Source organism: Microtus oregoni, unplaced genomic scaffold, assembly GCF_018167655.1.
Source record: "Microtus oregoni isolate MIOR12 unplaced genomic scaffold, Mior012 000025F_ref0000491, whole genome shotgun sequence".
In the NCBI taxonomy this organism is placed as follows: domain Eukaryota; kingdom Metazoa; phylum Chordata; class Mammalia; order Rodentia; family Cricetidae; genus Microtus; species Microtus oregoni.
Genome location: NW_024543084.1, coordinates 23,672,117 through 23,693,706, shown reverse-complemented (window position 1 = coordinate 23,693,706; position 21,590 = coordinate 23,672,117). Strand labels below are relative to the sequence as shown.

General features: G+C 51.2%; 2 protein-coding genes across 8 annotated transcripts; both read right to left on the bottom strand.

The window, feature by feature from the left end:
- Positions 1-4,483: 4,483 nt before the first annotated feature.
- Positions 4,484-9,156, bottom strand: Lpar2 (lysophosphatidic acid receptor 2). Its single transcript, XM_041675146.1, has 3 exons — positions 8,961-9,156; positions 7,426-8,167; positions 4,484-5,243 (listed from the first exon to the last, which is right to left on the bottom strand). The coding sequence occupies exons 2-3, from the start codon at positions 8,159-8,161 to the stop codon at positions 4,930-4,932; spliced, it is 1,050 nt and encodes a 349-aa protein (XP_041531080.1). The 5' UTR covers positions 8,162-8,167; positions 8,961-9,156; the 3' UTR covers positions 4,484-4,929.
- Positions 9,157-10,029: 873 nt separating this feature from the next.
- LOC121463167 (GEM interacting protein) lies at positions 10,030-21,416 on the bottom strand. Of its 7 annotated transcripts, none has more exons than XM_041675297.1 (19): positions 21,356-21,416; positions 20,388-20,472; positions 19,448-19,523; positions 19,296-19,350; positions 18,755-18,880; positions 18,430-18,692; positions 16,916-16,996; positions 16,654-16,824; positions 16,423-16,560; positions 16,020-16,216; positions 15,168-15,274; positions 15,023-15,097; positions 14,618-14,695; positions 14,385-14,539; positions 13,655-13,981; positions 13,365-13,561; positions 12,719-13,106; positions 11,201-11,270; positions 10,030-11,090 (listed from the first exon to the last, which is right to left on the bottom strand). In XM_041675297.1, exons 1-19 carry the CDS (start codon positions 21,372-21,374, stop codon positions 10,711-10,713), a joined length of 2,988 nt encoding a protein of 995 aa, XP_041531231.1. In that variant the 5' UTR covers positions 21,375-21,416; the 3' UTR covers positions 10,030-10,710. The 7 variants fall into 7 exon arrangements, with proteins under 7 accessions (XP_041531231.1, XP_041531232.1, XP_041531236.1 ...); XM_041675298.1 differs by having other exon boundaries at positions 15,023-15,088; XM_041675302.1 differs by having other exon boundaries at positions 16,654-16,719.
- Between the last annotated feature and the right edge of the window lie 174 nt (positions 21,417-21,590).

Below are 21,590 nucleotides of genomic sequence, written 5' to 3'. Positions count from 1 at the left end.
CCTTGGGTGTTTCAACGCGTCTGCCTTCTCTCTGATCCCCAGTTTGGCAGCCCCACACATCTCCGAGTTTCCTTCCTCAGAGACCTGCATCCTCACCTCTCCCACTTGCACACCTCCCTCCCTCAGAACTTTTCAAAAACGTGTTGTTGGGCATAGTGGCACATGCCTTTAATCCCAGCATTAGCGAAGCAGATATTGTGAGTTCGAGGCCAGCCTGCTCTACATAGTGAGTTTCAGTTCAGGGCTATGTGCAAAGACCTTGTCTCAAAATAAATAATTTGAGACTGTTGGACTCTAGCGTCCAAACACCGAGAAGGAGTCGAGAGACCATCTCACACACCACAGCTGATGCAAAAGCATGAGGATTTTATTAATTCTGTCATGACAGGGTCCCCCAGCATTCAGGAAGCCGAGGGACCCCAAATAGCTGGTACAGTCTACTTTTAAAGGGGCCACAGAAGCAAGGAGGGTTATTCTTTGACTATTCTGATTGGCTTATTTGAAAGGACTATTACCAATAATTGACTGGAGAGCTGTTGCCAGATCAGATGAGGTAAGAGGTCATTTTGACCCCGTTTCCCATGGGACTGAATTAAAACATACATATATGGGTAATTGTTCAGGAACTGAGTACATGCGAGTGTAGCTGTTAGGTCCTTGGTTCCCAGGGGAGGAGGGGAAGCACTATGGCACAGAGGCTGAGAGGATTCAGAATTGTCAAAAATGGCTTTAGGATTGTCTTAAAGTCTTACAAGACAGAGTCTCATATAGCCCAGGGTGTCCTCACATTTGTTATATAATGAAAATTGACTGAATTTGCTAGTGGAGCATGATTTTGACCTTCTGGTTTTTCTGCATCTACCTAAGTGCTGGGATGTGGTGTGTGCCTCATGTCCTATTTGTGTGGTGGTAGGGATGGAATCCAGGCCTTCATGCATACAGGGCAAACACTGTACCAACTGAAGCACATCTGTTTCCTAGCTGACATCAAATTTACTAGTAGTTGAGAATGCCCTTGACTCCAGTTTCCTGCTTCCACCTCCTTCATACCCCAGCTAGTTCCTCAGCACTCTGGTTCCTCCTCAGAGTTCCCCAGTCCCTCAGAATTCCCACTCCAGTCCTGCCTCTTCTTCAAGGCCTCCCATACCTAAGTCTCAGGCTCCTCAGTATTCCTGTTCCTTGCCACGGTACCTTCACATCTCGAGTCTTTCCCACCAGTCCTGAGGGCCCTCCACTCGTCCTCTGGCCTTTCTCAGAGCTCTTCAGACCTCAGAGCCTCAATGTGCCTTTTTCTGGGGGAAGCCACCCCTGATAAGAGTAGCCTGACCAAAGAAACAATTTCAAGTCCAGTTTTGTGACCCAGGGAATTTATTGGGGTTACAGGAACATGGGAACCTAAAGAATGCTCCCACCCTCATCATGAGGAAAGCAGCCCATATGTCCTCTCCTACAAGAGCACACTAGTGGTTCAATCTGGAGGGATAGCTATACAAGTCCTGGGTCCCGTTCCCCTTATATCCAGCTGAGGGACTGGATGAAGTATGCAGATATGTGTAGATAGCAGAAATGAAGCTAGAACCAAGCACTTTTCTCCACTGGAGAAAGTCAGCTCTATATGTTGCTTTTGGCAAGATCCGGTTTAGGAATGCCCTCAACCTGTCTGTTCTGCTTTTTAAAATTATTTTATTCAATGTACATTGGTGTGAGGATGTCAGATCCGCTGGAACTGGAGTTACAGTTGTGAACTACCATGTGGGTGCTGGGAATTGAACCCGGGTGCTCCTAACTACTGAACCGTTTCTCCAGTCCTGGAAGACTTTTGTTTTGTTCATTTTTTGCTTGTTTTGGTTTGTTTTTTATCGAGATGGGGTTTCTCCGTAGCTTTGGAACTCATTCTGTAGACCAGGTTGGCCTTGAACTCACAGAGATCCACTTGCCTCTGCCTCCCAAGTGCTGGGATTAAAGGCGTGTGCCATCACTGCTCGGCTGTACATTGCTTTTAAATATGTCTTGTGGTGTGTGTGTGTGTGTGTATGTGTGTGTGCATGCGCGCGCGCGCATGCTCATCTGCATGCACAAGCATTGGCACATGTGAGGGTCAGAGAACAGCTTTCATGACTTGGTTCTGTAAGACTTTAAGACAATCCTGAAGCCATTTTTGACAATTCTGAATCCTCTCAGCCTCTGTGCCATAGTGCTTCCCCTCCTCCCCTGGGAACCAAGGACCTAACAGCTACACTCGCATGTACTCAGTTCCTGAACAATTACCCATATACATATGCTTTGGTTTGGTCCCCTGGGAAACGGGGTCAAAATGACCTCTTACCTCATCTGATCTGGCAACAGCTCTCCAGTCAATTATTGGTAATAGCCCTTTCAAATAAGCCAATCAGAATAGTCAAAGAACAACCTCCCTTGCTTCTGTGGCCCCTTTAAAAGTAGACTGTACCAGCTATTTGGGGTCCCTCGGCTTCCTGAATGCTGGGGGACCCTGTCATGACAGAATTAATAAAATCCTCATGCTTTTGCATCGGCTGTGGTGTGTGAGATGGTCTCTCGACTCCTTCTCGGTGTTTGGACGCTAAAGTCCAACAGTTCTCTCCTACCATATGGGCCCAGGGATTGAACTCATGTTATCAGGCTTGACAGAAAACACCTTTTCCTGCTGATCTTAGGCCTGGTTATTCCTTCCAACCCCAGGATTCCAGGTCTAGCAAACGCTAGCGTCTGGTGTGTACCCAAATCTGACAAAACTCTCATGGGCCTTTTGTCTCTCATTGGGGATGCATGACATGACAACAGGCTCCTCAAGCAGAAGAAAAAGGAACACAAACCCCTCTCCAAAGTCACAGAACCTCCCAGAATCTGTTTGCTCTGAGACAGAATTCAGATGTAGGCTTGGTGAGTGTTAGCATGACTGGGTAGCCCATTTCATTCTGTTACTGATGGGGATACTTCAGGGGCACCCAGCAAGAAATGCAAATATGAAAGAACAAGGGAAATCCTCTGATGAAGGAAACCATAGGCTTGGCCCCAGCAACAGGGATGGAACTCTTGAAGGGGCCGAGAGTGGTACCCTGTACAAAATGTCAGTCAGTGGCTAGCAGTACACAGGCTTGATTTGGTGGCGAGAGGACTATAAGTTCCACAGGCCAAAAAAGACAAAACTTGGTGCTACCTGGCAGAGGAAAGATGAAGAGAAAAAAGCTGGGCTGGGGCAGGGTAGGGTTGGGGGCTCAGCAGCTAAGCGCCTGCCACGCAAGTGTGAGTTCAGAACCTCAAAACCCCACATAAATGCAGGGGTGGCGTGACCCGACTGCAATTCCAGCCTTGGAGGGCAGTGACAAAGGGTTGCCCAAAGCAGCTGGTCAGCGAGACTAGCTGTTTTGGTGAGCTCTGGGTTTGGTTGGTTGACCCCGCTTCATTGAGTAAGAGGGCAGAGCTCCCAGTGATGATTCTTGACACTAACCTCTAGCTTCCACAAGCACCAAAAGGTATGAGAATGCCCACATTTGTATAAAAATATGCACACAACTAGACACTCCCTAATCCCAGCTCACAGAGTTCGAGGCCAGCCTGGTCTATAGACCGAGTTCCAGGACAACCAGGGCTACATAGAAATTCTTGTGTCAAAAAAGAAAACAAAAACTGTAACATAAGTGGAAAAAGGAAATAAAAAGCTGACAAGATAAATCTGTCAACAGAATCTGGACGATGATGATGTAGGACAGACCTAAGTAAGTACAGGTGAGACAACTGACCTCTGGAGTCCGTCAGAGGGTCCCCGATTCAGCATTTGATTGGCTGCCTCAATATGCAAAGTGACAAGGTCCAACAGGTCTGGAGGTCTGTGGGAGTAGGGACAGAGTCCTTAATGGTCAGCTGGCAGTTCCTGGGTCGTCGCCTTGGGAGACTCAGGCTGTAGGTATACACTGCCCACATAGGATCAAGAACTACCTAGCCCCACAGTTCAGTCTTGTGTCTTCACAGAGGTAGGGATGGGCATTTGCTCTTTGGAGATGGCTCCTGTGACAGAGCTCTGTGGTGGGAACCAGCCTAGTGTGTGCCAGGCCCCAGCTGTGGGAAAATGGAGAACATTGTAGAGACAGCATCATTTCCAGTTCTCTGGGAACAGATGCTTTAATGCCTTAAGAATTTGGCCTCAGCTGGGCGGTGGTGGCGCACGCCTTTAATCCCAGCACTTGGGAGGCAGAGGCAGGCGGATCTCTGTGAGTTTGAGACCAGCCTGGTCTACAAGAGCTAGTTCCAGGACAGGCTCCAAAACCACAGAGAAACCCTGTCTCGAAAAACCAAAAAAAAAAAAAAAAGAATGTGGCCTCAGCCGGGCGGTGGTGGCACACGCCTTTAATCCCAGCACTTGGGAGGCAGAGGCAGGCGGATCTCTGTGATTTGGAGACCAGCCTGGTCTACAAGAGCTAGTTCCAGGACAGGCTTCAAAACCACAGAGAAACCCTGTCTCGGAAAAAAAAAAAAAAACAACAAAAAAACAAAAAAAAAACAAACAAACAAAAAACAAACTGGCCTCAGAAAGACAGCATACCTATAGTCTAGCCTGCATCAGTGGGTGGTGTAACCTAGGACAGCTCTCGCCTCTTCTACCCTGAACACCGACACACCATGTAGGAAGAAACCGTCCACAGGACATATCAGAGATATACAGAAAAAATACAAAACGTGTTTAAAACAAAAATAAGTAAAACCTGAGATGTTTGAGAGCCAGACTGCCATGCCCCTTTGGATGATCTCCCAGGTGCACAGAGATGACCCCAAATCCCTGTGTTCTGAGGCAGGCAGATCTGTGGCCTGGGGAGTATTGAAAGCCATGCATCTGCTGGGCTGGACTGAGTCAGGGAAACTGCTAGAGGCTGATACTTTTGCTGCCCCATCTTCTGCCTCAGTCCAAGGAAGCTAAAGGGTGGAGTCCATCGGTGGGCAGCCGTTCTCGGGAAGCATGATCCGGGTGCTGGCACCCGTCTGGGCAGAAGATGAGTATCGGGAAGATTTGTGGTTGGACCAGTGGAGGAACACGCAGCAGAGGAGGCGGCGAAAGGTCCGGCGCATCTCAGCATCTCGGCAGGAGTACACCACTGCGTTGACCAGTGAGTTGGCCTCAGCCAGGAGCAGGAAGTACTTCTCCACAACCAAGACATTGCAGGATTTACAGTCCAGACCGTCCAGGAGTAGCACCACTTGGCCTGGCGTCCAGCACACCACAAATGCCCCTGCAGGACAGAGACTGGGAGTGAGGGGTGGAGGTTGACAATGGTGGGCCACCAGGAGACTTGTCTGAACCATCCCTGTACTAAAGCAGTGACCAACTGTGTGGCACATACCACACAAGCTCCCTGTAGGGGCAGAACTGCCAGGAGGGGATAGACACCTTTCTCCAATTTGCCTGTCAGAGGAACACCTGTCCGAACTGGGACAAGGAGCCCATGGCCCTTCAACCTTCTATAGGAGATTTGTTCACTAAAGAATGAGACAGGCTGGTTACAGAGTAGTGGGCCAGGAATCACTGGAGAGAATCAGTCCTCAACCAGAAATAGATTTCCTTCTATACTAAAAGCCCAAAAGAGGGACTTATTGCTAAGACTGAGGACCCAAATCAAATCCCAGGGCCCATGTGGAGTAAGGAGAAAACTAATTCCCAACATTGTCCTCAGACCTCTGCAGATGAACAAAGTGCATTATATACACATCTGTGCACACATGCACAAAATACATTTTTAAAAAATTATTTACATGTGTGTGTACACGTGTGTGAGTGTAAGCCACATGCATGTGGGTGGTATCTGGAGGCTAGAAAAGGGCATCAGATCCCTTGGAGTTACAGATGGTTATAGGCTGCCTAATGAGGGTATTAGGAATTGAACATGGGTCCTGGGAAGAACAGGAAGTGTTCTTACTCACCAAGTCATTTTCTAGCCCCCCAAAAAGAATAAACTCCCAAGGGGAGCCAGGTGTAAGGGCATACACTCATCTACTCAGGGAAAGAAAGGCAGGAACGTCAGTGCTTCAAGGCCTGTCTGCCTTAGTTAAAACCCGGACTTCATGAAACCCTGCATTAAAAAAGTAACCAAGCTGGGCCATGGTGGCGCAGGCCTTTAATCCCAGCACTGGGGGGCAGAGGCAGCCACCTATGATCTCTATGAGTTTGAGGCCAGCCTGGTTTAAGAGTGAGTTCCAGGACACCATGGCTATGTAGAGAGACCATGCCTCAAAAAACAAAAACCTAGGGGCTGGAGAGATGGCTCAGTGGTTAAGAGCATTGCCTGCTCTTCCAAAGGTCCTGAGTTCAATTCCCGGCAACCACATGGTGGCTCACAACCATCTGTAATGAGGTCTGGTGCCCTCCTCTGGCCTGCAGACATACATGCAGACAGAATATTGTATACATAATAAATAAATAAATATTTAAAACAAAAAAAAAGACAAAAACCTAAACCATGAGCCAGGTGTGGTGGTGCACGCCTCTGATCTCAGTATTCGGAAGGCAGAGGCAGGTAGGTGGCTCTCTATGAATTCAAGGCCAGCCTGGTCTACATAGTTAGCCAAGTCTACAAAGTAAGACCCTACTTCAAAAGAAAACCAAATTAATAAATAAGCAGAAACAACAACCAGGGCTGGAGAGACATGGTTCAATGGGGAAGAACAGGTACCTAAATCCAGTTCCCAACAGCGACTTCAGTTCGAAACTGCCTGCAATTTCAGCTCCAAGTGCTTAGGATATTTCTAGCCTCCACGTGCACCTGCACACATGTGAATGAGCCCAGACACATCTCACAGCCACATACACACAAAAATAAAAATAAATCTAAAACAAAACAAAATGAGCGGTTCATTCCCAGTACTCAGGAGACAGAGGCAGGCAGATATCCTGTGAGTTCAAGGCCAGCCTGGTCTATACAGTGAATTCTAGGACAGTCAAGGGTACTTTGTGAGACCCTGCCTTAAAAAACAAACAAACAAACAAACAAACACAAAAACGGGGCTGAGGATACTGATCAGTTGGTGGTACTTGAAATCAGGTGTGGAGTCCACCCTACCATCTGGGAGATAAAGGTAAGAGAAACACAAGTTCAAGATCATCTTCTATTCCTATATAATTGGAAGCCAGCCTGAGCCACGGGAGACTGCCTCAAACACAGTAAAACAAACAGGACCTCTAAACAATTTCCTTGGGAACATGAAAGCTGGAGATTGGCTTGTCCTCCTCTGTGCAGGCTAGCTGAAGGGTCATCTTTCCTCTTTGGAGGCTCTGCCTGGTTCTGCCATGGGTTCTGCATGGAGGATACCACCTCCCTGGAGAATGCCCCCTCCCTGCCTGCAATATCAGGTCATTCCCTCAGTTTCCCAAGGCCGTGCGGAGGCTAGATCCCTGAAGCTGCTGTCCGAGCACCTTACCCAGGATGATGACAACAGTCTTGACTAGGCTGAGCGTCGTCTCTCGGTAGCGGGGATGGCAGCTGACATGCTCTGCCATGCGCTCTACCCGTCTACGCACATAGAAGAAAATGCGTGTGTAGACAGCTACCATAAGCAGGAAGACCAGAAGGCTGGACAGGGCCCACACAGCCAGGTAAGAGCGGCTGAACAGGGGCACCATTCGTGAACAACTATCCAAGTCACAGAGGCAGTGCCAGAAGTGTGCAGGTAGCAACCCCAGGCCCAGTGCAGCCACCCACACACCCACGATAAGTGTGACCACACGGGCCCGGGGTAGGCGGCTGTGTAGCTGAACGGCCATCACACTACGGTGCCGTTCTACAGCGATGGCCAGCAGTGTGGCCACTGATGCCGTCAAGCTGGTGTCCAGCAGACCCTGTCGCAGGAACCAGCCTCTGATGGAGAGCCGGGCAGTTCGTGGGCCAGTATGGAACATGAGGAAGAGGTAGGCCATGCCGGCGAAGAGGTCAGCAGCAGCCAAGTTGCCAAGCAGGTAGTATATGGGCTGGTGGAAGCGCCGGTTGGAGGCAATGGCCGCAATAACCAGCAGATTGGTGAGCAACACCAGTACACTGACTGTCAGCCCCAGAGCCACCACTACCACATCCTTGGGGCGCCAATGAAGGCTGAGCTCCTTGCCACTGTTATTATAGAAAAAGCTGATGGTCTCATTGTAGTAGCACTGACCCATCATGAGCACCTGTGGATATGGAAAGAGAGAGGTCAGTGCAGGTGGCCCCTGGTGGAGGAGGCATCAACAGGCAGTGGCCAAAGACAACCCACAGACTCAGAGGCCCTCTGAGCAAGGTGTCTGTGGTAAGAGCCAGAGTGACCTAAAAAACACAAGCTCTGTTTATCTACTCAGAAAGCAGGGTCTCACTGCACACATCCCACCCTGGGAGACCAGGCTGGCTTCAAAATCAAGAGACCCATTCGCTTCTGCTGAATGTTGCCACAATTTTTAAAAGGATCTCTGTCTGATAGGTAGGGTTTGTTTGCTTGTTTTTGCTTTTTTTTAAATCTGAAGAAGCATTGTGATCTATCTACATTGAAATTCGGGGCCTCCTGCCACCAATCTGCGACCAGATTGGACATCTGTGGTTTCCGAGTCACCGGTGTGAGAGGGTTGGCTGGGGCAGCCTGAAGATCACACTGGTGCCAGGGTCCTCGCACAGTGCAGAGGCCAGGGGGCGTGTGCACACCAGAGCAAGGTTCCTAGTCAGAACCCGGAGGGCAGTGCCAAGGCGCAGAGGTGACAGAGTGAGCAGAGGAGACAGAGAGACTGCACCAGAAGTTGAGTTATGGGCAGGATTCTGCGCAAGAGCTCTGGAACCAGGCCATTCCGGGGTGGGACGGAAGGCCGAGAGGCCTCCGGGACAAAAGAAGGTGTTTTGCAGACGACCCTGGACTAGAGGAAGGGCTGTGGAGAAGGAGTACGCCTCACTCTCTCTGGAAGCCTGCACCCACCCTGGTCCGGTTGGTACTGGTCTTACCTGGGCTTCCAGTCAAGCGGCAGACGGGGCAGGCTCGTGGGGTGTCGAGGTGGGACTGAGATCCATGACCCTGAGACCCGGCGGTGGCGCAGCTGCCGCGTCCGGTGTGCTTAAGAAGCCCCAGGCCGAGCAGGCAGGAGAGGCGGGGCCCAAGGCCACGCCCCTACCTGCCCCAGCTCTTGGGCCCTGGGGGAGTGTCCCGCCCCCTGGAGTGTACCACCCCCACGTCGAAAGAATGGTGTGCTGAAAAACTGCAGTAGTCCCAACTCTTCCCCACAGCCCCGTTTTCCCACGTGGGACACCCCTTTCAGTCCGTCCTCCGCACACCTCACGTGTTTGCCCTTTCGCGCCTTTGAGGTTGAGTCACCTGGCAGCTGGAAAGATCGGCAACTGAGGCCTCTGGGGCGCCCCCCTGATCCTGTCCAATCCTGTACCGAGCTGCAAGCCCCGCCCCCACCTCACCCTGCCGTGGTCAAGCTCGCTGCTGGACCCCCGCCCCACTGAAGGCGCGCCACCAGCACAGGCCCTGTACACCACCCTGACTTCCCGTGGTCTCCCCTCAGCCTGTGCTGGCTCTGACCTGCAGCCTCCTCCCTTGGCCTCCCCCGTCTGCAGCACACAGCCCCATTGTCCCAATTATCTACAACCGGGTTGTATTTGATTATGTAGAACCGGATCAGGAACACTGAGCTCTGGCAGGACCTTAGTGACTCATCTGGGGCTCCAGGCCCTGCGCTAATTGCCTGTGGGGTTTCGCAGGGTGGTTTTTAGAAGTCTTGGTTCATCAAGTCAGTAATAAAGGGGTAAAAGAAGCTGCTCTTACTGGTGCCCTTTTCTTTGTCAGCCTTCCCTGGAAAAGACAGTTGTGTAAGAATATCACAGGATTGTTTTTTACCTTTTTAAAAACAGGCTGTCCTAGAACTAACTCTACAGACCATGCTGGCCTCCAACTCAGAGATCTGCGTGCCTCTGCCTCCTGAGTGCTGGGACTAAAGGCGTGTGCCACCACTGCTCGGCAGACTTTTTTTTAAATTAAAATGTAATTTTATTTGTGTATGTACATGTTTATGAACAGAGGGCAGATAATTTGCAATAATTGGTTCTCTCCTACTACCAAGTGGGTCAGGCTTTGCAGCAAGCACTGTTAGCACCGTTGTATTCAACCAGGACATGGCTTTATTTGGAGGTTATAAGAATCCAGATTTGGCCAGCACTTAGGAGGAGGGAATTTCTGTAAGTTCTATAACAACCTGGTTTACATAGGGAGTTCCAGACCAGCCAGAGCTACAATAGACCCCATCTCAAAACAAACAAACAAACAAACAAACCCAGAAAGACATAAAAGCAGGTGAGAGGGCTAAACTACACCCACCTACTCACGTAGAATCTGTCAAGGAGGCAAGTGGCACTAGGGCCAGGAGCTATTATGATCAGAGTAGTCAGACATCTGTCTTGGAGGTCAGAGACTGGGGTAACCCCAAGGATCTTCGGACATGTATTGACCATTGAATACTGATTCAACTGAGTCATTGATTCTGATTCGCCTGTGCACCTGTGTTGTCTGGCCGTTTTAACCTCCTCTGGCAGGGAGATGGTGAGGACTTCCCAAGATGGGTGGTCTTCCTTACCCAACTCTCTGGTAACCTGTCTCTCCCCACACCCCACTAAATTGGTCTGGTTACCAGGTGGGGCAGGAAGAGAGACATACTGGGTCATCAGCTCAGTCCTGAGTCTCCTGGGATGGTGGTGGTCAGAGATGTTCCTCAGATCCTTCAGGCTCAGTGTCAGCACAACAGGTAGCCCTGGACATAGCCTCAGTATCCAGCTTGGAGAGTAGCCGGGCTGTCTCCTGGGTAATCTCAAAGTGCTTGGGCAGAGGGTTTCGGCGCAGGGGGCTGCCTTCAGGGGAGGCAGCAGCAGGGCCCAGGCTTCGTCCCCTCAAACTACCTCGGTGCACTGTTGAAACAGTAACAGGAGTCTCCTCACACAATTTGGAAGCTACCAGAGCCAAGCTGGACAGTTGATGAGTGACTGGTCGTACACCTCCCCGTGAATACTTCACTGGCTGGCGACTGAAATGGCCCCGGGATTGTGTTCCCAGGAGCAAGTCCTCAGGGTTGTGGCTGGACACTGTGGAAAGATGAATGCTAAGCATCCCCAAGTTCTCAGGATGTACCTCCAAGAGTGACCGGTCAGCCAAGCAACCCTAAGGGAAAGAGAGAGCTCTCTAGGACACTCACCTTCCCCTGCCCCATCTCTGGTGTTTTCCACCTCCTTCTCCTCCCTTTGGTCCCTCTGCAGAGTTGCAATCTGCAGGAAGAAACCCAGAATGTGATTCCTAACAGTAAAGCCCTGTTTGGGGTTTTGTGGGGGTGGCTCAGTGCATCAGAGGATTTGCTGTGCAAGCATGAGGAGCCAAGTTTGAATTTCTGGCATCTTTGTAAAAAGCCAGGCATGACTGGGAGTGCTTGTAACTACTATATTATGGGGTGGAGACAGGCGTCCTGGGAGCTGAAATAGCACGCTGCAAGTTCAGTGAGTGACCCTGTCTCAATGCACACTGTCCATAGCCAGTGCTCATCTGTCACTCACACCCTGTGCTCGGCAGCTAACAGAGCCATCTGACTAACCTTCTTTTCTAGTGCTGGGATCCAAATCCAAAACCTCACACATGCTAGATGATCACTTTGTCACCGAGATTCATTTGCAACCTGGTCCTTGCTCCATTCTTGTTTCCCTTACCCACTCTTTACAATCCAGGGCTGCACATAGCACGCATGCTCCCACCTCAAGACCCCAAGGCCTTTTCCCAGCTGGTCCCACTACCTGTACGTTTTCCCCAGACTTGCCCATGCCTCTTCCTATCCCTATGCCATGCACTCAAAGCACTAAAGCAGGAAGATCACAGAGAAAGACCCTATCTCAAAATCAAACAAAACAATACAATATAAAGGCAAGTGTGCTGGGGCTGGAGAGATAGCTCAGAGGTTAGAGCATTGGCTGCTTGCCCAGAGAATCCAGGTTCAATATCTAGCACCTACATGATAGCTCAAAACTGTCTGTGACTGCAGTTCCTGGGGACCTGACATCCTTACAGACATACATCCTGGAAAAAAAAAACCCCACCAATGTGTATATATATATATATATATATATATAAAACAGTGTGTCATTTCAGCTTCTCAGCTACTACTCAATAGGCCTAGGCAGGAAGGCCATTAAACTGGCTTACAGTGTGAGCTCAAGGACAATCTGGCATTTTAAGGAGACTGCCACAAAATAAACACTAAAAGGAGGTTAAGGATGAAAAGGCCTCTGTCACCAAGCTTGGCAATTTCCATTTCCAGGACCTCCATGCTAGAAGAGAACTGACTTTTTCTCTGACTTCCATGTGACACCCCCTCAATACATAAATTAATTAATTAAAAATGTAACAAAAGCAATTTGGGCTGGAGAGATGTTATAGTACTTGAACCTGAAGAATTCCATCCCCAGGTCCCATGAAGGATAGGCTGTCCTCTGGCTTTCATGCTCATGCCATGACATGTGTGTGGCTACTCACTCAACAAACAAACAAACAAACAAACAAATGCTTTCGAAAAATGCAAACAAAATTAAAGAGAGCTAGGATGACTTAGTGATAAGCACACATTTAACGCACACCAGGCACTGGATTCAATGTCGAGTTGTGCAAAAGAAGGGGGGTATTAAACACAGACAAGGCCATCCCCACATCTGTGGGATAAGCAGACTTCTACCTCAGAAGGTGTGACCTCCAGACACTTCTCCAGGGCACTGTGGAGTTTGGGATCTGGGCTGCAGTCTGAGGCTATGGTCAGGGGTTGTATGTCTTGGGCAAGAAGTGGGGCTGGGTGCTGGGGACTGGATTCGAGGAGTATGGGAGCCAGGCCAGGATCTTGGGTCAGGGGCTCCGAGGCCAGAGGGAGCTCATCCATTCCAAAGATCTGCTCATAGTGCACAATGAGGAATTCAACAAGCTGAGCCTGGTGACTGGAGTCCAGCAGACAAGCCACAGGGCTGACTCCGGGGGCCCTGGGTCCATCTGGTGGCCGCAGCAGCGTAGGCCCAAATACAATTCCCAAGTTGTTGGCAGACATCTTGTTTTCTTCAAAATGAGCAGCCACCCTGCGAATGGTGGGGAGAAGGGTCAACCGTGAAGTTGGAGGAGAATGGTAGGACCTGTGAGCTAGCCTGGTGACTTGGCCAGGCCATAGGAAAGTAGTGTCTGGTCACTGAGACCGTGTCAGGGTCAGGTGTGTGTGTCCAGGGCTCTGAGCTCAGAAGAAATATGAAAGGTCAGAGGTTAATATGAGCCACACAGGTAAGCAGTTATGTTTCTAGGGAAAGAGGGCCATGATTCAAAGCCTAGGGACCCATGCACACCTGAACAGATGGGCCACCAGGTGCCGCACAGTGCTGTAGTTAGAGGGAGGCAGCTGCACCAAGAGGGTCCTCAGCGAGCGGATAATCTCAGGGCTGGGGCTGGGGGTTCCAGGGTCGTCCCCGGGGTCTGCATGCAAGGTCTTTGCCAGAGAGATGAAGGCGTCGTAAAGGTGGAAGGGGACCACGGGATCAGTGAGCTGAAGGGGACAGGAGTGGGGATGGGCTGCCGAGGGTCCTGAGCCAGAGGCTGCATGATTCTTGCCCACCACCTCAGGCCTAGAGCCACCTACCTCTTGAAGAAATCGCTTGAGGACACTGGTGATATCATGAGGAGAGTTTCCCGACAGTTCAACCAGCACTCGGCCATTCTCAAAGGCCTGGCACAGTCGTTCCACACGCACTCGAGACCCACTGACCCGATAGATACCCTGCAGGCCCAGGGCGCGATGCTCTATCTCAGCTGTGCACCGGGTAACCACAAAGGGCACCTCCTCAGGGAAGTCTCTGGGGAGTTGTAGGAAGTCAACTCCAAAGAGAGGCATCCGGGCTGGAAGCCGTCGGTGTCCACAAAGGATGAGGAGGGTCTCCAGACAGCGCTTGTGACAGGTCAAAAAGCACTGGGGGGAGGGGAATGTCTCAGGGTTAGGAGTTCAGCTGGGGGCAAGAAGGCTATTAGGAAGGGAGCAGGGGATGAGGAGGTTATCAGGAAAGCCAGGGAGTGGAGAATGGTAAGAGATGCTCAACCTGACCAGTGCTCACTGCCAAGCCCGATGACCATCTTCAGGACTCACAAGCAGGAAGGAAAGAGATGGCTCCTTTAAAGTATCCTCTATCACCCCCACACTATGGCACTCATGCACACACACTCACACACTCACACACACACGACAAAAAGCAAACATTTAGAACTGAGATAGGACATCAGACAAAGGCAGGCCCTAGAGCAGGGCTGCAGGGATCTGGGTCAGTGTGTCTGGTGAAAGTCAGCAGAGCTCATTAGGTCTGCAGTCAGGGTCACACCTCTTCACACTCTGTCCCGCTGACCATGAAGGCTTCACACTCTCTGCACTTGGCTGGACCACGCAGCCGCCGTAGCCGGTGGGTCTGAGCAGCTGTGGACAGTGTCCACTTCCTGAAGGGGCTGCCTAGTCCATTCTCCATCCCATCCCCCAGATCTGCAAGGAGGGAGTCAGGGCTGTCAGGGCCACCCTCTTGTCCCTGTAAGCTCACCTGCCCACCTAGGTCAGCCTTACCAGGGTCTCGTTCCTCAAAGTCATCAGAGGACTCAGTGCTTATAGACGACACCTTCACAAGCCTCCGAGTAGCAGCACCTGGGGTCAGAGGACACAGAGGTAGGTCTAAGGAGATAGGTTTGGTTTTCAGGACTTCCAAAAACACCCAGAGAGATCTTTGAGAGAAAGGGTCAGAGGCCAGAGGTCATGTCCAGGAATGGGCCAGGCCCTTGTCTGGTGGATTAGAGGAAACTTGCACCAAGACAGTGGGCCAACACTGGAGGATCAGGGTATAGATCGAAGGGTAGGTCAGAGGCCAAGAGGTAGGTTGGAGATTAAGTCAGTGCTTGGCTAGGAGCTGGAGGACAGGTGGGAGGTGGAAGGGTATAGGTGTGTGTGGGGGGGAGGGCCAGGTCCTACCCTCACCTGGGCTGGAAGTAGGGGAATCCAGGGACTGGGATTCACTGTCCACATCACTGACTGGAGTGGGGCCTGGCATCCCTAGGTAAGAACAGGGCAATCAGGCTGGGCAAATCCAGGCCTTATACCCACCAGGCCTCCTTGAACTTACCCTGGCTGCCTGAGCTGGTATCGTCCCAAGGGCCAGGCTCAGAGTAACCCTCCTCCAGCCTGGCATGTGGAGGCCCCAAAAACTTCTTTTTTGTGTCCTGAGGGGAACTGGGAGAAAGAGATTTGAGGGTTTAATCTCCAGGAAGCTGGCCTGGGTGACAGCAAGCAGGCATAGCATTTGGGTCCCATTTGCAAACTCTGGTATCCAGGACAATTTGAACCCCACACGGGCCCTAGCCCCAGCACTCTAAGACTGGGGTAGTTCATTAGAAGTCCCCCTGATCCTATAAGTACCCTTAACAAAAGTCATGGAGCCATTTCAAAGCAAGCAAGCAAACAGAGGAAGGGCTGGAGAGGTGGCTCAGTGGCAATGAATGTTTGGCTGCTCTTACAGGACCCAAGCTCAGTTCCCAGCACCTGCATAGATGGCTCACAAATGCCTATAACTCCAGCTCCACAGGCCCTGATTCCCTCATCTGGTCTTTGACGGCATCTGCATACAGGTAGCCTATTCACATACATCTAAATAAAAATGATTCTTTAATCGGGCAGTGCTAGTGAAGAGGCAGAGGCAAGTGAATCTCTGTGAGTTCGAGGCCAGCCTGGTCTACAGAGGGAGATCGAGGACAGCCAGGGCTACACAGAGAAACCCTGTCTCATAAAATAAAATAAAACAAAAACCTGGAAGATATTAAAGAAATGGGGACTAGTTGGGAGAGTAAGGGATTCAGCTGGTGTGAAAGGGAGCAAGAGGGGGGTAACAGAGATGAACATAAAGTATACACACACACACACTTATTAAAACCTGGCACGGGACTTCTGAGCTTACTCCAAGCCCAGCCCTAGAGCACACCTGTGTAGCACAGGCGTGAACTCCTGGAAGCAGAAGGCGGGAGATGGTGGTGGCGGGGCCTCAGGCTGCAGTGCCCGCACAAACTCCTGGTAGCACTGGCCAGGCTCAAAGGGCGCACAGCACTCAGCCAGAGCTGAGAAGGCTCGAGGTCCTCTCTCTGCCTGTGCCCCTCGCAGCTCAAACAGGCCCAGCGTCACCTGCAAGGATGGAGATAAGCATAACCTAAGAGGACTGAACCTAGATTCCTGGCGTGGGGGGTAGCCTAACCTTTACGAACAAGTATGAGCAGGGTTTGAGGACAGGACCTGTCACTGGTAGGCTATAAGGATGAGGGACAGAGGAAAGGAGTATTTACTGGTGTCCATGTGCACTGAACCACGAGTGACATGGGGCCGGGTCTTACCCGCCTAAGTACTTCGTCTCCTTGCAACACCAGTTTGCGTACATGTGACACTATCCGCTGCTTGGTGGTTTCCAGATCCTGCTGGCGTGTATTGGCCTCCCGGATGCAGGCCTGGTACAAAGCCTCTGCCTCCTGTGCCTGGGGAAACCAAGGCAGAGACAGTTTAAATGGACTAGAGTTGGGGAGAGAAGAGTATCCAGGCGTTAGGGGTTCTTGGTACTGTGTCTCCACCTTGGCCTGTGCCTCCTCTCGGGAGCGTCGTCTGCGCTCCTGCTGCTTGCTGGATCCGGGAGATGCCTGGGGAGGAGGATCCTCAGGGGACCCCTGGGAACGTGCCCAAAGGTCCTCTCTGCGTTGAATGTACTGGAGCCGGGTGCGCCGTAGTGCCTGCACCGCCTCATTCTTGGGGGCAATAAGAGGATCATAAGTCCTCTGTCTGCGGTCTGCAGAGGCCTCCACTCTTTGATGGACGGCCCACTACGAAGGGCCTTACCATGCGTTTCTGCTCCTTCAGCCACTGCTCCTTGAATTCCTTTCTCCATTTCTCAATTTCCATCCTTTTGGCTGCTAAAGGCTGCAGAGTGGAGGATGGGCATGGGGAAGCAACTCCAGCACTCTCATTGGTTGTTTCCTGCTCCACGGCCTTGCATGTGCTCTGCCCTTAGACACCACTACCCATACCCCAGACCTAAACTCTTTTCAATACCCCTAAGCCCATGTACATGAGCAGAAAGTTGTGTGATCACTCCATCTTTTTTTCAGGGACCCCAGACATCCTGAGGTCTTAGTGCCAAGAAACAGCAGCCTGACACCCCTATTGGTGTATTCTTTCTATTTTCAACTTTTTCAATTTTATTTTTTATTACTTTAAAATGTGTGAATGTATGCAGGCTTGTGCACACGAGTGTGGGTGCCTATGGAGGCTTGAGGTGTCAGATCCCCATGTAGTGGGACTTACAGGTGGTTGTGGACTGCCACTCGTGGGTTCTAGGAAGCAAACTCAGGTCCTCTGCAAGAGCAGTATGTGCTCTTAACCAGAAGCATCGCTCCAATTTATTTTATGTTTGTATATGTGTGGGGATACATTTGTGCTAGCACGTGTGATGTCAGAGGACAATCTGTGGGAGTTGGTTTCTCCTTCCTCCTATGGGTACAAATTGCCAAACTTGGTGGCAAGTATCTTCACCTGCTGAGCCAATTCCATGGGTTCCCTGTCTGTTTTTTTTTTTTTTTTTCTTTTACTACTGGGGATTTGAATCATGGTCTTGCATGTGTTAGCTAAGTAGTCTACTGTTGTGCTTTATCTCCAGCCCTTCTTTTTTTAAAATCTATTTATTATTATCATTCTATGTGTATGATGTGCATATGTGAACATACATGCTATGGCATGTGTGTGGAGAGAGGATAGCATTATGAAGTTGGATCTATCCTTCTACCTTTATATGGGTTTCAGAAATTGAACTCGGGTCCTTCTGAGCCATCTCACTGGTCCTGGTCTTACAATGAGGCCTTGGCTGACCACCACCTCAGAGATCCACCTGCTTCAGCCTCCCCTACGTTGAAACTGAAGGTGTATGTCACCATGCCAGGCTTGAAATCAGTATTTCTTTTTTGCTTTGTTTGATCAAAACAGAGTTTCACATATAGTTCAGGATTTTCTAGAACTCACTATGTAGATCAGGATGGCCTCAAATTCAAAGATCTACCTACCTTTGCCTCTTAAGTACTGGGATTAAAGGCATGCAGGCCCCATAAAAACCAGTATTTCTAAGTTGAAGAATTTTAAGCTTTGGGGCTGGGGATGTAGCTCTACTGGTAGATACTTCCCTAGGACACTCACATCATCCCTCCTCTCAGATAAAAGCACCATTTTGTGTGTGTATGTGTATGTTGCCATCTCATAGGAAGCTGGTTTTGAATCTCAGTGTTGGAACTTTTGACAAGATCCTGAGCATCTCTGGGCTCCAGCTTCCTCCTGAGTGGCAGTTGCAGGGAGGGGATGATTACCTGGTAGTAGTCTCTCTTCTGCTGGGCCAGCGTTTCCACGGCCAGGGCTCCCAGGCTGAGATCATGCTCCAGAAACAGGGTGTAGATGTACTGGAGTGGCATTTGGCTCTGGGCAAAGTGCAGGGCTCGTTCAGGAACAGAGGACCTGGGGGCTCTAGGGAAGGCTGGTACCTGCTGGAGAATGGACACCTTGCCGGCCTCAGCGATCTTCATGACACTCTTAGCAAACTCCAGTTCTACGGGGAGGAGAGACAGAGGGGGATCTATAGGCAGCTGAGGTTTGGGTCCTGCTTGTCATCAGGGGCTGGGAAGAAAGAAGTCTCACCGTAGCTGGCCCTCTTGTCTGTCCAGGCCAGCAACTCCTTGGCATAGCGGCTCCATGCCTTGGCATACTCCAGGGCAGCGTCCACGCCACCGTTCGTCCGAGTGAGTCGCAAATCTAGTTCTTCCTCTGGGACAAATAGGGAACCCCCGAGCCCAGCCCTCTGTGGAAGCCTTCCCTGGACCCCGAGCCCAGCCCTCTGTGGAATCCTTCCCTGGACCCCGAGCCCAGCCCTCTGTGGAATCCTTCCCTGGACCCCGAGCCCAGCCCTCTGTGGAAGCCTTCCCTGGACCCCGAGCCCAGCCCCATGACTTTGGTTCCACACTTTCATGGACCCCTCCTAAAGCCCCTTTTGGGATCATAATTTACAGTACCGTAATTTACAGATTCTCTACTCAAGACTGGAGAATCCTTTAGGATAGGGGAATTGTGGGCTCTGCCCTGTCCCCTAAATCTGGCACAGAACAGGGTCTGTGATGCCTTGGTGAACGAATGACCTCTGTTATCCCCCCCCTCCCCATCCTTGCCTGAAATCCTCCCCTACCTGTGAGGGGTACGGGACCCTCTGGGGAGGGATCACTCCATCTGGCTTCACTGCTCTGGAGTAAGAGGATGAGAGACAGCACTCAGGATCAAGCAAGACAGGGGTCTGCCTAACTGAGGCCCCCCAATCCTGTCCCCTATCTCCTTGCTCACCACCGTGGCTGTGGCAGTCTTGTCAGGCTCCAGGTCCTGTCTGAGTACAAGGTCTCCAGCCAAGGGGTCGAAAGCCCTGGGGGTGGGGGTGGGGAAGGATAAGGAATGAGGAAGCCATTTCTGCCCCAGACTGTCCTTTATTGGGGAAAAATCCTGGACAGTTGAGGGAGAAGGGAGAAATCTAGTCTCTAATATTATCTGTGATTTAGAAGGTGTGATCTGAGGATTTAGGGGAGCTAAGTGAGGCTGTGGTTGGTATTCAGGCAGGCCTTCAGCTCACTGTGCTGCCAGCCTGGTTCTCAGCCTCTACTCCCCAAGTGTGGGATTTACAAGGACATACCACCTTGGTTGGTTTGCGCAGCCCTATGGATGGAATGCAGGCCATATTTATGCCAAACATTCTATCAACACAACCCCTTTCCGCATCTTTCCTTTTGTGGCACAGGCAGTACTACATGGTGGTGTCTTATGAATGCTATGAACCTGTTCCACTACTCAGCCACATCTTCAGGTGAGAGCTTTTCCTAAAAACAAGACTTGAGAAAGACTTTGAAGGGCCTTAGGTAATTTAGGGGCTCACAGAGTAGGATTATAGTTATTTCAAACTTTTTTTTTTCTTTTGTTTTTCAAGACTGAGTTTCTCTGTAGCTTTGGGACCTGTCCTGGAACTAGCTTTTGTAAACAAGAGTCTGGAACTCACAGAGATGCTCCTGTCTTTACCTCCCAAGTGCTGGAATTAAAGCATTTTAAGGGTTCATGAGGTTATGTGTGTGTGGCGCGAGTTGTCTTAGGACTACTTTTAAGATATACCTGAAACACCTGTGTGTCTAGAATGCCAGAAGGCACATGTATTTGGGAGGGTTGGAAGCCAGTGTGTCCAGATGTGGGGCGACAGATAGTTAGGGAGCTTGGCGAGATGTGGTGACAGGCTCAGACTCACACGTTCCCCAACGATATCTCCAGGTTGTCCAGGCTCTGGAAGATGTCACTGTACCTCTTCCTGCCCTCAGGGGCTGGGGTCAGCTCTGGGGGAGAGAAGTGCAAGAAAGCATGAACCAACTACTCACTGTCTCCCTCCCTCTACCCTCAATCACAGGCACCTCAACCACTCTCAAGCAGAGGTGGAAGGAAGAGGGAGAAAGCGAGATAGAAACAGAGACCTAAGTGAGTTTTGGTCTAAGACTGGTGTGGGATGGGACAGTGAGCTTCAGAGGGGTTGTTTTAGACCAGACAGATGGGCCCCGGCAAAATCAGAGAAACGGTTGCTCACAGTCACAGAGACACCACACAGGCAGGGACCCATAGGCAAAGCAAGAATACAGATGCAGCGGCCACGTGAATGACGGAGCAGAGGACTGGCTTCACAATGGAGCCACAGGGACCCCAGGGCAGACAGATGGGATCGCACGTGGGACGCACAGGCACTTAGCCTGCGGCATAAACACACGCGAGTACAGCTGAAACCGTGAGGAACAGGACTGAATGACACACACACACACACACACACACACACACACAGCTGGAAACATAACCCAGACCTAGTCACAGTTCTGCTGCCGCCACTCTCTTGCTTTATGCCCCCATCCCCGCCCGGGGTGCCCGGCAGGGATCCTGGCTCTGACACCCTGCCCCCATCCATAGTATAATAAGCAGAAGCGGCCACTTCCCGTTCCTGGGCCCCTTCCCCCCAGGCATCCGGGGTGCCGGCTCTGCAGGGCAATCGGAGGGTTGGGGCAGGAGTCGTGCGCCCTGCACGCTTCAGGAGTCTCCAAGGTGCACAGACCTTTCCTGTCCTTCCCTTGCCAGGATTTCTTCCCCGGCTGTCAGGAGTAAGTGGGACTCCCTGGGTTAAGAGCTAAGGAGCGGTGGAGAGATGACCCCCCCCCCCCCCAGTTCCCACCCCCCTACCTGTCTCCGTAGCGTCCATGGTGAGACCCGGGGGCGGGGGGTGGGGGTACTTGCTGCGGAGCCGAGATAGACAGGGCTGCGCCGCCAGGACCAGCCCCGATTTCCTGCCTCCTCCAGCCCAGCGGTGTCGCCCCGCCCAACCTCTGCCACGCCCCGAGATGACACGCCTCTCCCGGAAGCCGCCATCGGACTTCTGACTAGCCCCCACTGCTTCCTCCCAGGCTCTTCGTAACTG